The sequence below is a fragment of the Rhinolophus sinicus genome, chromosome 3 (genome assembly GCF_057876585.1).
Source record: "Rhinolophus sinicus isolate RSI-liver-muscle chromosome 3, RSI-T2T, whole genome shotgun sequence".
In the NCBI taxonomy this organism is placed as follows: Eukaryota; Metazoa; Chordata; class Mammalia; order Chiroptera; family Rhinolophidae; genus Rhinolophus; species Rhinolophus sinicus.
The window spans coordinates 199,820,931-199,836,368 of record NC_142503.1 but is presented as its reverse complement, the minus strand read 5'-3'; the positions used below and the strand labels follow the sequence as shown (position 1 = coordinate 199,836,368).

General features: G+C 42.9%; 1 protein-coding gene across 1 annotated transcript in view; it reads right to left on the bottom strand.

Moving 5' to 3' along the window:
- RCOR1 (REST corepressor 1) overlaps nucleotides 1-15,438 on the bottom strand; it is a 119,560-nt gene that overhangs the window by 7,946 nt on the left and 96,176 nt on the right. Inside the window, exons 4-10 of the mRNA XM_074326894.2 lie at nucleotides 14,888-14,940; nucleotides 13,287-13,448; nucleotides 12,456-12,574; nucleotides 9,290-9,368; nucleotides 6,063-6,257; nucleotides 425-502; nucleotides 136-193 (exon numbers count right to left, since the gene is read on the bottom strand). Coding sequence (XP_074182995.1) covers nucleotides 136-193; nucleotides 425-502; nucleotides 6,063-6,257; nucleotides 9,290-9,368; nucleotides 12,456-12,574; nucleotides 13,287-13,448; nucleotides 14,888-14,940 — 744 coding nt within the window. The remainder of the gene's footprint in view (nucleotides 1-135; nucleotides 194-424; nucleotides 503-6,062; nucleotides 6,258-9,289; nucleotides 9,369-12,455; nucleotides 12,575-13,286; nucleotides 13,449-14,887; nucleotides 14,941-15,438) is intronic.

The window sequence follows — 15,438 nt, the reverse complement described above, 5'->3', positions numbered from 1 at the left end:
AATGCAGCCAAAACGACATCCCCTATGGGAATGTGACCCTCCAAGAGCCTGCCCCTGAGAACCGTGTGCGGGACGCAGTGAGGCACTGCTCTCGCCTAGAAGCTGCCACTGCTTCCGAGGAGATGCTCCCCATACCTTGTACGGCCAGGAGCTGCTCCTCTGTGGTCCAGCGTGCGTTACACTTCGGAATGACCTGGGCATCAAAGGAGTCAGATCAGCACAGCACACTTAGAGATGGCACGTCAGTATGTGGTTAACGAATCTTTCTTCTTCTCATAAGAGAATTTATCATTAGACGTTCATAAAATTATGTCTCCACCTTTCTTTTTAATAGATGTAAGTGGAGGTGTATTACAGGGATATTATTTTCTTAAACACAGAAAACTTGGGCATGACTTCTGAGATGCTGTTAACATAATCCTACCTCTGGAAGTCGGTATGGCTCTATCCCACCATCAAGTTTCTCTTTGAGAGCACTGTTTGTCTGTTTAATATTCTGAATCTAAGAGAGAGAAGATTTCATTTTAAAAATGAAAAACTTTTATGAAGGTATGAAAACAGAAATAAACTAAAGGAAACCAACCAACCAAGAGCAGTTCCTAACCTGTATGGTGCCAAACCTGGAGGTCCCCCCCGCCCCCCACGCAGTATCCTTTGAGAGCATCTAACTGGTCTCTTTAATTGACCTGCTGACAGCAACAGACAAGGGACAACCAAGAAGGAGGGGACGGTGGTAAAAAGCCTCCTGCGTACACAATCCTAACCCACCATTTCCTGACGGGCGATCACCTGAGCAGAACACATATCTGGGGTCTGACACAAAGGACAGGCGGTGCCTGGGCTTCCCGGCCTGCAGAACTGACCCGAACACCAGAACAGGTGGGCGCAAGGCAGCCGAGCCTCCCAGCCCTCACTGCTCTACACGGCAGCAGCCCGCAGGCTCTTATGGGGAGAAAGAAGAAAGCAACATGCCAGTTCTCCACAAGCCTCATTTGGATCAACTGAAACTTCATTTTGTCACAAGTTATCTTTTCCATATTATTGCTTTGATTCAATGTACTTAATCTCTCATCACCCCAGCCTAATCAAAAGAAAGACACAAACACTACCAACCGCCCAACCAATCCCTGCTGCCCTTTCATTCTGCACGGACTCGGAAATGGGCCCTCCTCTCTCCGCTCCAAGCAGGGGGGCATTTCTGTGCCAAGCACAAGAGAACTCTGACCCTAGCATTTTTCATTTCTGAATGATCACACGAGCAAATAAAAGAAAGCAGGGGAGCAACTGGTCCATTTTCCCAGTAAAACATCAGAGACACTAGTGAGCAGTAGGTGCCCTTGAAAGCAGAGATCTCATTAAGGCAGATAAAGGAAGGCAGGACTTAAGCGGGGGTGTTGGGGGTGTGTGTGTGTGTGTGTAAGAAAAATATCAGACAAGCACAAAATTTACTCCACAATAAAACCATAAACGAGGACTTTGAGTTACTGAAATTAGTTTATTTTGAACAGTTACAAATCAGAAGACAATACTAGAAACTGACTCATAATAAGTTCTCGGGAAAGTAGTACCAGTTCTCAGATCCGCATTATCTAACAGAACTCTGTCTGATACGGAAACGTCTAAAGCTGTGCTGGCCGATATGGCAGCCACCTGCCACGTACTGCTACTGAACACTTGAAATGTAGCTTATGCAACTGAGGAATCAATTTTAAATTTTCTAAATTTTAACTAATCTAAACTTAAATAACCACAAATGGCTCCTGGCTACCATATCGAATAGCACAATAGTAGACTCTCGCTCAAAGCTCTCAGTTACCAACAACTCATAAAACACTGCAAGGTGCTCAGATGATGGTCACTGAATTTTCCTTAGGCTTAAAAACTAGACCTAGAAACTTCTGACAGGGAATTAGCAGAAAGTCATGGGTCTAGAATACTGCACATCCCCTAGCATTCCAGTTCTGTGACTCCCTTCATTCTGGCTGCTTGTGTACACGTGGTACAAGACTGGGTATACAGCGTGTTGTGATTAAGTAATGTGCGTTTCCCAAGGAGACCAGCCTACTTTAGCACATGCATTTTCTCTCTAAAATCAATAGCTAAAGAAGCGTACAGAGTCAATGAATGGCTGTAAGGGAGAACGTCTACAAATTCTGAACTAAAAGTCAGCTCTGAACTCATTAACCTACATCTCTGATCCTGGTGCACTTTCCATGTTGGAAATAGCCCATGTTCACTAACACAATAGGGTGAGTAGCAACCAAGCTGGATAAGCAACAGGCTATGAATGTAATAGGCATGTAAATAAAAACCAAAAACGCAGCGGTCACTTGGCCTGGTGCCTTACTAGACCTCCCAGTCAAACATAATTTTCTTTTTTCTATGTTGTTGTGTGGTTAGTGATTCTTCTCTAATGTCAGACTGTTTTAGTCTCTGCTCTGAAAGACCTGATGCAAAGGCTCTGTTCGCTGGTTAACCTAACAGTCGTTCCCAGCCTCCTTCCCACGTGTTCCTCGGAGCCAGGAGAAGTGTGGCAAAGCCTGGCACACAGGAACTAGGGTTTCTGGGAAGCAAAGGCTTTTCCTGCTAGAAGGGACAGATGGGTCAGCTCCACTGCCATCTCCTCCTCTCACTGCCCTGCACACAGACGGAAAGGTTACCAAATGGCTTCGGCAGCTTCCAGTGGGGCAACAAGCGAGATGAAAGGCCAATCACTAAGAACGCCGAGTAGAAAGCCGAAAGACTCTGGCTCTGTGAGAGCATCGCTGAACAGATGGACTAATGCCAGCACCACTGATGTTGGGATCTCTTGCTATTTGATAAAAATAAATCCTTAATTGTTTGAGCTGTTGTCAGGTTTTGTTATTTTCAGGCGAACGGTTCCCTGGATATACAGCCAAACACCAAACATAGGTGCCCCCAGAATAAAATGTCCGCTGTGTGACTATCATTTGGAGCCCCAAAGTGCATTTGGCAGTAGCCCTAAAAGGTTATGGAAAGTAAACAACCTGTATCCTCTCAGGACATCAGGCTCTAAGCAAGCCCTCTCTTCAACAATGAGAACTGTGAGTAGATACCTTCAAATAAAAAATTCCTGCTCTTGACCCTGACTCTGAAAACCAAGGAATCAGTAACACCGCTGTGGAAGAAGGGGTCTCGCTTTCTTTCTTGAACGTGAAGCAGCAAGCATTAGGAACTCACTCCGCAGAGGAGCAAACGCAGAGGAAGATGAAAATGCGTCCAAGAGCTCACAGCCCTCATCAGAGTGAGCTCTTCCAACGCAAACAGAGCTGAGAACGCTCTCTCACAGCAGCCCTCATACATCCTAGAAGATCAGGCAAGCAACGATTCATCTCTTCATTTGAAAAGAGGCCCCGGAAGATGAAGTGATTCTCCTAAGATTAGAATGCAGCTGTGCCAGCAGCCACGACATGGAGCCAATCCTCTAGCTCCATGGGGCCGCTTGGTCCTGGTCTGTGACGTCTCCCTACACCAGAAGACAGGGGCCACTGACCCCTCTTCTCATCTATGAAGCGACAGCTGCCTTCCTATTTAATTCAACCTTCCACGGGAACCATCAAGATTAGCAAGTCAAAGAAGCAAAAGCTAAAGTAAACTCTGAGTCCACAATTTGTCTTTAATTCCATACAGAAAGAGAGGGTGTAGGGGGAGGGGACGAGACACACAGAAGGACAACACAAGGCTACACAGCTGAATTTTCAGTGTACTGTGCAAAATTAGATGAAAATAACGAGCATTTCTCATGCCAGCCACAAATAATTAGAAAAGGATTAATTTAAAAAAAAATATCCTTTACAAGAGCATCAGAAGTACCAAATATCTAGGAATAACTCTAACAAAGGATATACAAGAGCTATACATAGGGAACAACAAAACAGAGACATTAAAAACCCCTATAAGTGGGGGTATATTTCATGTTCATGGATCAGAAGATGTTAATTCTCTATTTTGATCTATAGATTCAATATAACCAATCAAAATTCTAACAGAATTAATTTTCTGGAAATTGACAAGGTGATTCTACATTTTATACGGACATACAAAGGGCCACACACAGCCGAGACAATCCTGGAGGACTTACACTGCCAGATAGCTAGATTATAGTGGACGTGTAATTAAGACAGCATAGTACTGCTGAAGAATGGACAAACAGACCAAAGGAACAGACTGGGAAATCCCAAACCTGCCCCCCACATATGGATGCTGGATTTAAAATAAATTCCCCACTGCACTGGGGCAGGGAGAGGGTGGTCTTTTCAATAAATAGTACTTGGTTAACTAGCTATCTATATGAAACAAACAAACAAACAATTAGTGACCCTACTCATACAACATACACAGAAAAACATTTCCAGGTAGACTGAAGATCAAAATGTAAAAGGCAAAAGAAGCACTTTTGAAACAGCATGAGAGTGTATTCACAACCTCAGGGAAGGTTCTCAACAGAAGGTGGAAGAGCACTAACCACACAAGACAAGAACGAGAAACTCAACTACCTTAAAATTAAGAATTTCTGACCATCAAAAAAGGGAACATGAAAGAGAGTGAAAAGACAAGCCTCAGAGCAAGGAAATGGGACAATTCGCCCCTCCCCCCTGCCCCCAAGGATAAATTCACAATGAATGGGGACATGTCTGTTGTCACAGCTGATGGGGTAGGGTACTACTGGCATTGAGTGGGTAAAGAACAGAGATGCTGCCAAACACCCTACAATGCACAGGACAGCCCCCCACAAAAAAGCAGTACCCAGCCCAGAGTGTCAACAGTGCTACACTTAGGGAACCCTGATGTAGTGCAACCAAACTCACGTGAACTGACACGACCGCTGTGGAAACCGTGGGGAACGCCTTCCAGTGCTGGACACGTGCACACTCTGTAACCCAGCAACCCCTCTCTCAGGCACACATCCAACAAAGATGCACAACACACCATGCACCCCATCATGTAACAGAATGTTCATATCAGGATCGTAAGGGCCGAAAACGCGAAACAACCCAACGTCCATGAAGAGTAAAACGGATAATTTATAGGACATTTACATGCGCACGATGAGAAATAAGAACTATGGCTCTGTACTACATGGGTGGGTCTCACATGAATGAAAGCCAGACATAAAAGAAGCCACACATCATTTTTTAACATAAAATCCAAAAATGGATAAAAAATAATCTGTGGTTGGTGCCGGCCCGGTTGCTCAGGCGGTTAGAGCTCCGTGCTCCTAACTCCGAAGGCTGCCGGTTCGATTCCCACATGGGCCAGTGGGCTCAACCACAAGGTTGCCAGTTTGATTCCTCGAGTCCTGCAAGGGATGGTGGGCTCCGCCCGCTGCAACTAAGATTGAACACGGCACCTTGAGTTGAGCTGCTGCTGAGCTCCTGGATGGCTCAGTTGGTTGGAACGTGTCCTCTCAACCACAAGGTTGCCGGTTCGACTCCCGCGAGGGATGGTGGGCTGTGCCCCCTGCAACTAACAACGGCAACTGGACCTGGAGCTGAGCTGCGCCCTCTACAACTAAGACTGAAAGGACAACTTGGAAAAAAGTCCTGGAAGTACACACTGTTCCCCAATAAAGTCCTGTTCACCTTCCCCAATAAAATCTTTTAAAAAGAAAAACAAATAATCTGAGGTTTTAAAGCCTCCTGCTGGGAGAAGTGGATCATGAACAAGAGGGGCGGGAGTGAAGCCGAGGAGGCGAGGTGGCATTTCTTAAGGGGAGTAGTGATGAGAAGGGGACGAGACTGGGGCTTTGGGGGCAATATTCCATTTCTTGATCCAGATAGAGGTTAGTTGGGGATGTTCGCAATGTGAAAAATCACCGAACACACTGAACACACACACACACACACACCATCTGTATATACATATATATAACATCAATTTTAAAGTTAATTTAAGAAAAATCAGTGGGCCTGTAGCTACGCTCTTCTGTCCAGAAACAGAATGTCCTTGAGATTTGTGGAAAGAGAACATCCGTGTGTGAAAAATAAAACCAGCTTTAAAGTGCTGGTTCGCCCTTTACCCAGGACTAGGCTCGCAGGTACCTGTCGTTTGACTGAAACCAGTTCCATGTCCAGTTGTCTCAGCACCGTGGCAGCAGCTGTGGCGTTGGCAGAGACAGCCTCCACGTCTTCTTGAGAAAGAAACATTCCTTTTGGAGGTTTCCTTTTTGCTCTGTTTTTAGCTTGTGTGCTATGTTTCTCTTTTTTGATCTGAGGAACTGTCTCAGTAGGAGGCACCTGCATGATATACATATTTGATAAATGAGATGCTAAAAAAATTTCAATGCCAACTGAACAGTGATAAGCATATTTCCTTAACGTGGCTCCACACAATCTAAGACAAACACCACGCTGCCTCATAATTACCATCTACAATTGGAACAGGTAGCTAACAGACGAGACACTGGCCATTGAATTTTGGCTAACCACTTCAAAGTGGACGCTACTTCCTTCTTATACAGACACATCCGTATTCAATCAATCACTTTAAGCCTCTGACAGCACTCTCAGCTTCCTGTAGTAATATAGGAAGGAAAAAATCTGCGTTCTCCACTGGCAATCTTTCTGTATGTGGCTAAGGAGCTATTTTATGCTGACAGTCCCTAACAATACAGATGCACATATGAACAAAGAAAGAAAGAAAAAATAAGACTCAGCACACTTATAAAGATCGATTTAAATTCTAAATCTTTATAGAAGTTTTAAAAATATAAACTTCCGTATTTTTTTATACATCAACTTTTTAATACATCATTTTTGGGGGATGACACATTAACTATAGGGCCCTAAAAATTTGCTTCAAAAAAATATGCTGTCGTTTTAAAATGCATGACTGCTGCTAATTTTTTAAAGTGCTTTCTCTAAAACCAAAACCTTCAGACATGAAATGCTGTAAATCTTGGCAAGGAAAGGATAACGCCTTACTGGTAACATTTTAAGAACAAGAAGTTTTTGTAATTGGTCATAATCTCATCTTGTTAAGTGTGTTACCATTTGCTGATAGAGCTTAAAATATGTTCAGGCTTTTTGCTTCATATGTTAAAAGACTGAGATAAAAAGACCATGCAAACTATGATGGCAGCCGTAAGTTCCTGAACAGCGGTAATAAGCAATACATAAAAATATCAGTAGGCAATAAACTGTTCTGCAATTGCACTACGCTGTTTAGTAAGCTCACCTATTGGTGATGTGTCTGTTTTAATAACGTTTTAGTATGTAAAGAACCACGATTTAACCAGTTTTCTTTTTGAATCAGAAATTGAGCTATACATATAGGTAGTATAGAAATTAATAGAAAATCAACCCCTTTCTCTTCCATTCAAAATGTTTCATTGAAGAACCTAATAAACAATACATCAAAACAGTTTACTAAAAATTCCAAGTACCACGTGGTTTCCCAAACAAACTTTAGCTAACCCTTAAAACGATCCTGTTATATAGGCACTCAAATAAATCACTGGGAAAAGTGCCACCCAGAAAGAATTGCCAGTTTCCAATTTGGTGATATGATACCCTGTTTCCAACAAAATAAGACCTAGCCGGACGGACAATCCGCTCTAATGCATTTTTTGGAGCAAGAATTAATATAAGACCCGTTATTGTATTATATTATAATATTATAGTATTACATAAGACTGGGTCTTATAGTAGAACAAGACGGAGTCTTATATTAATTTTTGCTCCAAAAGACGCATTAGAGCTGATTGTCCAGCTAGGTCTTATTTTCGGGGAAACATGGTATGTACCCTACCAAGAGAAGCCTTCAAAATGTTATTTGGAACACTTTGACCCAATAATCCAACTTCTAGAAATTAATTCTAATGGAAAAAATGCACAAATACTTAAGTATGAGATCAGCATTGTTTATAATAGCAAAACACAGGGACAAAAGCTGTAAAAATCCGTAGAAGGTTAATTTACTCAATTAGGAAAGATTTGTATGATGAAATAACATACAGCTGTGCATACAAATGTATTTGACATAAAAATATGTTCAAGGTAAATTTAAAAGGTTATAAAAATTACATATTAAGATCCCATTTCTTAGTTTTCAAAAAGTAACCTTTTACTCAGAATTATGCATATAGGCATATACATGTTATAGAGGAAGTCGCCTGGAAAGAGTCATCAAAATGTTAACGGTGATCATGTATGACAATATTATAAATCATTTTCATTTTCTTCTTTCTATTTTACTGTATTTCATACTTTGTCTATACAAAGCATATGTTATTGATGTATTTCTCAAGTTTAGGTATGTCTAGACTCGTTTTTCCATATCTAAAATAGCTGTCTCATACGTTAGAATCTTTTGAGATAGAGAACCCTTCGCGATTTTCCTGAAACTAGAGTCTTGTCTTCAGAAAAACTCTTATCTGACCACAGAAGTCCCACACACAATGGGACTCAATGCTCCAGCCTGACTGGGGGGCCGAGGGGCTCCAAGGTGCTAAGGAGCCCTGCCTGCCAGTACCCCATCCCTCTGTCCTCCTGGCCCTCCACCAGGGCCTGTGGCAGGCAGTGCTGGATTGTGGGGGTTTCCGACCTGTGCCAAGGAGCCCTGGGTTTCCTGGGATGGCCCTAGGTGTCCCATATATGCTTTATTTAATGTTATGAATGGACAAAATAATGCAAGACTGCAAGCCCTATTCCCAACATCCCACTGTTCTCACTGGATAGTTTACAATAAATAAATGTTATAAGTACACCAAAAAAAGTTATCCACTATTGTAGGGATTCGTGGGCTCCCTGAACCCAGAGATTAGAAACATCTAGCATAATGATTTTTCAGATGTGAGCAATTAAAACTTCACCGTGTGTGAGGCTCACCCTCGTATGATCCACTGTTGGTGGAGTAATGAAAAGACTTGCACTGAGTCCCTCAGCCCCCTGCAGCCACTTCCTGCCCAAGAACATGCAGAGCTGGTGGCCAACGATAGCCTGGAAGGAGACCCGAGGCTGAGAAGAGGAGCCACACTCTAGCGTGGGCCTCAGCAGGACCACTTTCTAAGGGACGGAGCTTGGAAAGAAAGCGGGGAGGACGGGTGCCCTTGACAGGGTCAGCGCTCCTCAGTGCTACGCTGTCCTTTCAGACTTCCTTTACTCACGTTTCCTGGCAAGCACAACTCTGAGTTCTAGAAAACGGAGTTAGTATTGTTTAAAATGTCATACCGTGATGCCTTGTACTTAAGGTGCTAAGTAGAAAAAGTAAGAATGCTTTACTTATGGAACTTGTAATACAATTTATTTGCCTAAAGGGTAAAAAATACCTCCTTTTTGCTCTCCTTATTTGGATCAATCTCAATGTCAATGGGATTATTTCCATTTGCTTCTTCAAGTTCATCCTCACTGAAAGATAAGAAAAAGTTACTGAAAGATTATTCTGCTCCCAGACAAAAAGCTAAAGGAGTTCATCACCACCAAACCAGTTATTACAAGAAATATTAAAGGGTCCTCTTGAAAAAGACGACGAAGAAGATAAAAAAATATGAATAAAATGGCAGTAACTACATACCTATCAATAATTACTTTGAATATAAATGGATTAAGTGCTCCAATCAAAAGAAACAGGGTGATTGAATGAATAAGAAAACAAGACCCAAGTGTCCATTGATAAACGACTGGATAAAGATGTGGTACATATATATAATGGAATATGACTCAGGCATTAAAAAGAATGAAATATTACCATTTGCAACAACATGGATGGATCTAGAGGGTATTATGCCAGATGAAATAAGTCAGACAGGGAAAGACAAATACCGTATGATTCCACTTATATGTGGAATCTAAAAAACAAATGAACAAACAAAACAGAAACAGACTCATAGATACAGAGAAGGAACTGATGGTTGCTAGATGGGAAGAGCTTTGGGGGACTGGGTGTAAAGGTGAAGGGATTAAGAAGTACAAATTGGCAGTTACAAAATAGTCACAAGAAGTAAAGTACCGCACAGAGAATATAGTCACTAATACTGTAATAACTATGAATGGTGTCAAGGGGGTACTACACTAATTGGGGAGATCAATTTGTACGTTATATAAATGTCTAACCACCATGCTGTACACCTGAAACTAATGTAATAGTGTATGTCAACTGTAATGGAAAATTTAAAAAAAATTTTTAAATACTTTAAAAATAAAACATTATTTTGTTATTAATTTTACTTAATACACAAATAAAAGCAATAAATTCATTTAATGACAGCTCTAATATAAAATTAGTATGTTTTCAGATTGTTGCAATTAAAATCATTTTTACAATTCATACAAAATACGAACCCATAGTTCTTTTACTCTAAATGATTAAAAAAAGAACCATTAAAATAGGTTTCTAACTCCCAAACCAGGCCTAGAACACTGTTGCGTTATATATGTAAAGTGCTTCCTCTCACCTCTGAACTGAAAACATCAAATTGAAGACATTTACTTAATTTCCTCATAATTACCTAGTGGAGAACTAGGGCATTATCGTTAGACACAACTGAGAAATTATTCAAGAATAAAGTCCCACTGCACTGGGAATCAACAAGTGAAAATCCATTCTCAAGTCCCACTCGCCCACTCGCGACTACACGAGTCTGAGAACGGGAAAGGCTTTTCGGTGGCCTGGATAACCGGTATCTTAAGTTAATTTCAAAAAGGACACTCACACTGATGTGGTCCTTCAAATGTTTTTGTTTATATCCTTCCATGCAGTAGTTCTTACTTTAAAAAACAAAACAAAAAAAAAGCTCTGTGGTAGGTGGGATTTTTAATAAAAAAAATGAGGACGAAGGCTCACCGATGTCAAGCGGCCTGGCCCAGTTCGCCCCAGTTAAAACCAGCTGGACAGCAGAAGTGGCAGAGTGCTCAGGCCCTACTTGGTCTCTGGAAGGCACCCCAGGTGACCCCCACTGCTCAGCCCTTCTCCACCCCCCCCACCCCCCCCACCCCCCACCCCCGCCCCACACACGCCGGGTGGTAGGAAGTTCTGGCTGTGCAGGCTCCAAGGGAAGGAGCCCGGAGCTGCCCTAGTCCCTGCCGTTACTTTCACAACCTCTCAGGCACCACTGCCTCGCCGTGCTCCCCTCCTGCCTGCACCCTAGCAGGGTGAAGGTGCACACGGAGGTGGGGCGCAGTGGTCCCCTCCTTGGCAGTCATGCGAGGGAACCAACTGGGGGTGGGAGCGGAGCCGTGTCAGCCGATGCTCTGATCATTTCACACTCAGGATAACAAAGCCGAGCTATTTTTTAAATTTAATACTGATTTTAGCTTAGTAGACTGCACCTGTTTGTAGCAATAAACTCATAAACAGTAAACTAGATCAAACATGTAATGGAAAGAAACATTTTAATCAAAAGTTGCTGCAACACTGAAAACAAACTCAGCAGGTCTGTCCCATTTCTTTGGTTACCAAGCATACAGCCCCCTAAACAGCCGCGCTGTGCTGCAGACCCAGAAGTGTGGGGCGAGCCGAGGGCAGCCGTCTGACAGGATCTGACAGGCGGAAAGAGCCTTGGAGACATTCGGCATCACTCTTTTTAGAATTGGCCGAGAGACCTGAATTCTCCTGAAGTGATACTCAACTCTCAATCTGTTCCCACATTATTCTCTTCCATTTGAAATTGTAAAATATTCTCCTGAGATGGGGTCAAATTATTACTAATTTACAAAATTATATTATAGAAAACATGGGAAATATAATTTTAAAAAGTCCCTTGTTAGCAACAACCTAACCCCCAAGCCATTATGTCTGTGTGTGACCTCGGACTTCAGACATGTTCATTTTAGAGACGGGCTGGGGGAAGGGGCGCAGTGAACTAAAACACGCCGCGCGCGTGCAGAGCAGACGCTGCAGAGCGGAGGCCAGAACGTACTTCTGTGTGAGTACGGAGCTGTCTCCACTGCGCTGCAGGCAGTGGGAGCCTGAGGGAGTGACGAGTAAGGTGCACCCTACTCGCGGAGCTCCCCTGAAAACTAACACTTAAGGAGAAACCGGAATCGTGTCCCTCACTCATTCCTATACACAAAACAGACGGTCAAAAAAGGGAAGGCGGAAACCGAAATTGTACTGGTATCTTTCTCACACACCAAACACAAACATGTCAATGAAGCTGCACAAGCTACCAAACACATTTCAACCTAGAAAACAACTTTTTATTCAAAGGAGACCCCCTTCAGGGACAGGAGAGAATATGCGGGAAGGCGCACGCATTCAAAATGGACGTCTACTGACTGCAGGAAGAGTGGTGCGAAAACTGCCCGAAGAGTAGGACCCACGCATTCCTACAGCTCAGGAACGTTTACTGCAGAGTGTCTGAGTGAGTTCTGGTTCCAGCAGGAAAGTGCTGGAGGAAATCCAGGGTGTTTTCCTATGTGTGTCCACCAGCTCTTAGAAATCCCACCCACTCGAGATGCCCCTCCGTGGTGGGACAGCACCCCGAGGCTACCGACCTTTCCTCCCGCTCGCGCTTCTGTTTGCGGGCGTGGCGATCCATCACGCTGGTCTTGGTTCGTGTCTTCTTCCACGAGTAGTAAAATTTCACCAGACTTGCTATGGATTTATCCGGAAGCTAAATATAAAAAACGAGTTGGTTTCGATTTAAAGCTAACCTTTAAACAATCAAATGTGTTTAGATACACATAATTAGGATCACTCTCACATATTTAGAAATGTCGTAAGTCAAACCCCTTTTTCTCCAATAAGGAGAAAAATTCATGAAACAACTCTCATCAATACATTTTCAAATTACTGCAGTTTTGCTTAAGTAAAACTTAGCCCATGAAAGATTGTAAAGTCAGTTAAAGATGAATCAGAGTTTTCACACATGTAACTATTGGGTTATTTAAAAAAAAAATTCATTTAGCACTGAAGTAGCCGTCAATAAGCTGTCACGGTAGGAGTCTACCAAAAAGCACTCCAGAATCTAAAAAAGAAGCAAACCTTCCCCAGACAGACAGTCCCATGATGCTCCACCTCGTCAAATAGCCATCCAAGATCCTTTCTGTGCGTCTAACCTTCTGGGGCGCCCCAACAAGGGAGTCTGGGCTGTGGGGTGGGGGAGGGGCTGCGTTACAGCCGTCCAGCCGGGAGTTGCTAGGAAGGACTCGCCTCACTGCTGTAACCTGAGGCCTGGCACCCACCAGCAGGAGCAGCGAACTAGCTGCTTTTCCTAACGGGAGCTGTATTAAAAGAGGGAGCAGTGCGTGCAGAGGATGGCCTCCCCTCAGGTACACGGCACAGGAGAGAGGCAGGGGAAAACACCAGTGGTCTCACCTACTTACCATTTGTTGGATTCTATGGAACGTTTTCCCATGAAAACTAAAGGCTTGCTCAAACAAGACTTTATCTTCCACAGTCCACTCATCTGGGAAGGGGGTAAAGTTGGGCAAATCAGCCAATGATTTTTCAATATTATGTTTATGCCAAAAGAGCATCCCAAGAGCCTAGAAAAACAGTATCAGTGAGATTTTTAGACCAAAGACGTGAACGCAACATTAACATGGAAACAAGGAGGTTGGCAAAGAAGGGTGTGCAACTCTTTACACCCCAATTACTAAACAGCCAACCCAAACGAAATGACATGCGCCCTGCGCCCTGCGCCCTGCGCCCTGCGGTACACTAACACATTTATCCCACAAGCCCTACGGGATAAGGTCCATCATTCTCACTTTCAAATTAGCATAGGGGCTTGGGAAGTGAGGTGACTGCCAAAGTCACAGTGCCAGGAAGTGGCGAAAGCAGCGTGGCTCTGGACTCTGTGCCCCCAAGGCCATTCTAAAGCCTCTGCACATGAAGGGAGACACTAAGGGATAAAAACACTCAATTCTTCATCTTCTTTTGTCCCAAAAATGCAAACATAAAGTTTTTTTCAGCTCATAAAGGAAAAAATATACAAATGGGTGAGTAACAAATTAGAAACAAGAGAGAGAACTCAGAACATTTTCCTGAGAAAATCTCCTGTAGTACAACCCTAAAGTGAAAACTATCACACTTTTGAAGACCAGAATCCTTTAAAATTCATACAAGTACATTTATTGATCACCCAATAATACTTATACTTTCTAAATAAATAATTGATGATTTTCTGGGCAAGCTTGGTGACGCTCATGAGTAGGGTTGGAAAAGGAGAAGCATACATTTCTTGCTCTGAAAGATCCTGGAACTCTCACTGTAATTGGCTTTTCTAACAGTTCTACCAGGGTAGAACAAAATTCTTACAATGAAAAATAAGGCCAAGGCTGAAAGAAAGAGTCCAATTCTACATAATCTCAATTACTGGTACCCTCAATCATGAGGATAAACGAGAAATGTTAGTAATTTATAGGCTACAAAATCTAGATCAATGCCAAGGAAAGCATTAATCCAACTTAATGTGCTTATTTTTAAAACAGTAGTTAGAAATAAGGCTGAAATAAGATATCACACTCCTGGAGAAAAACAAATCTCATGGACTTCTCATTAATAGGCTCTAAACAATTTTTAAAAGAAAGCCTTAGTCAAATTTTACAAGCTGAAAGTGATTCAAAACACTTAACATGAAAACACTATAGATTTGAGTGCGACAGCATGAGTCAGGACAAAAACATCACACAACCACAGAAATGACAAATCACACATTCATAGAAGCAAGCGTCCAGCACCTCAGAGCCCTGCTGCCCTCAACACAGCACACCTGCAGAAATCCACAGACGCCTCTGGAATGAAAGGGTCCTCTCACACTCCTCTCAGGCAGTGACGAGGGGACCAGAGCCTTGTACGCATGACATGCTAGGAACCGCCAAGAGCACTGCTGATGCGGAAGCACCGCTGTCCCCCACACAGAACACAGGGCAGCAGGTTAGCTCGAAAGCCGCCTCCCCCCACAAAAGCGGACCATGCGTACCTGCTCCATGTTGTATCCGTGCTTCTCTTTGGCGATGGCGATGTACTCGTCCACTGAAAAACAAGAGGAGGCCGTGACCACACGGAGGCACAGCAGCCTACGGGCGCTAGACTCGCGCCTCAGGCCTGCCACGCACAACACCAAACTGAAGACAGACAGTAACCAAACGGAGTCGTCTAACATGAGCCCACTGTGGGGCTCACACATGTAAATCCCACAGGGAAATAACCTTAAAGAGACTCATACAGTAACAGTACTTTTCTCTGGATGGCAAGAATATGGTTCCTTTTTAAATACTTAAATTTCATATTATAATTTTCTACTTAAATTTCATATTATAACAAGCATTTTATTGGTACTCTGAAAGATAATTATTTAGAAATAAAAAATGTTAAATGGGGTTCGTTTTCAGTCTCAGCCCAGGTTGAAGGACAAGCAACCTACTGTTACGTTTAAAAAATTGAAGATAAATTACAAGAACCAATGCCTGGTACTTGCATTCAAATTCCAATCCAAAGTGACAAGTGCCAGCTTCAAGTACTAAAGGAAAC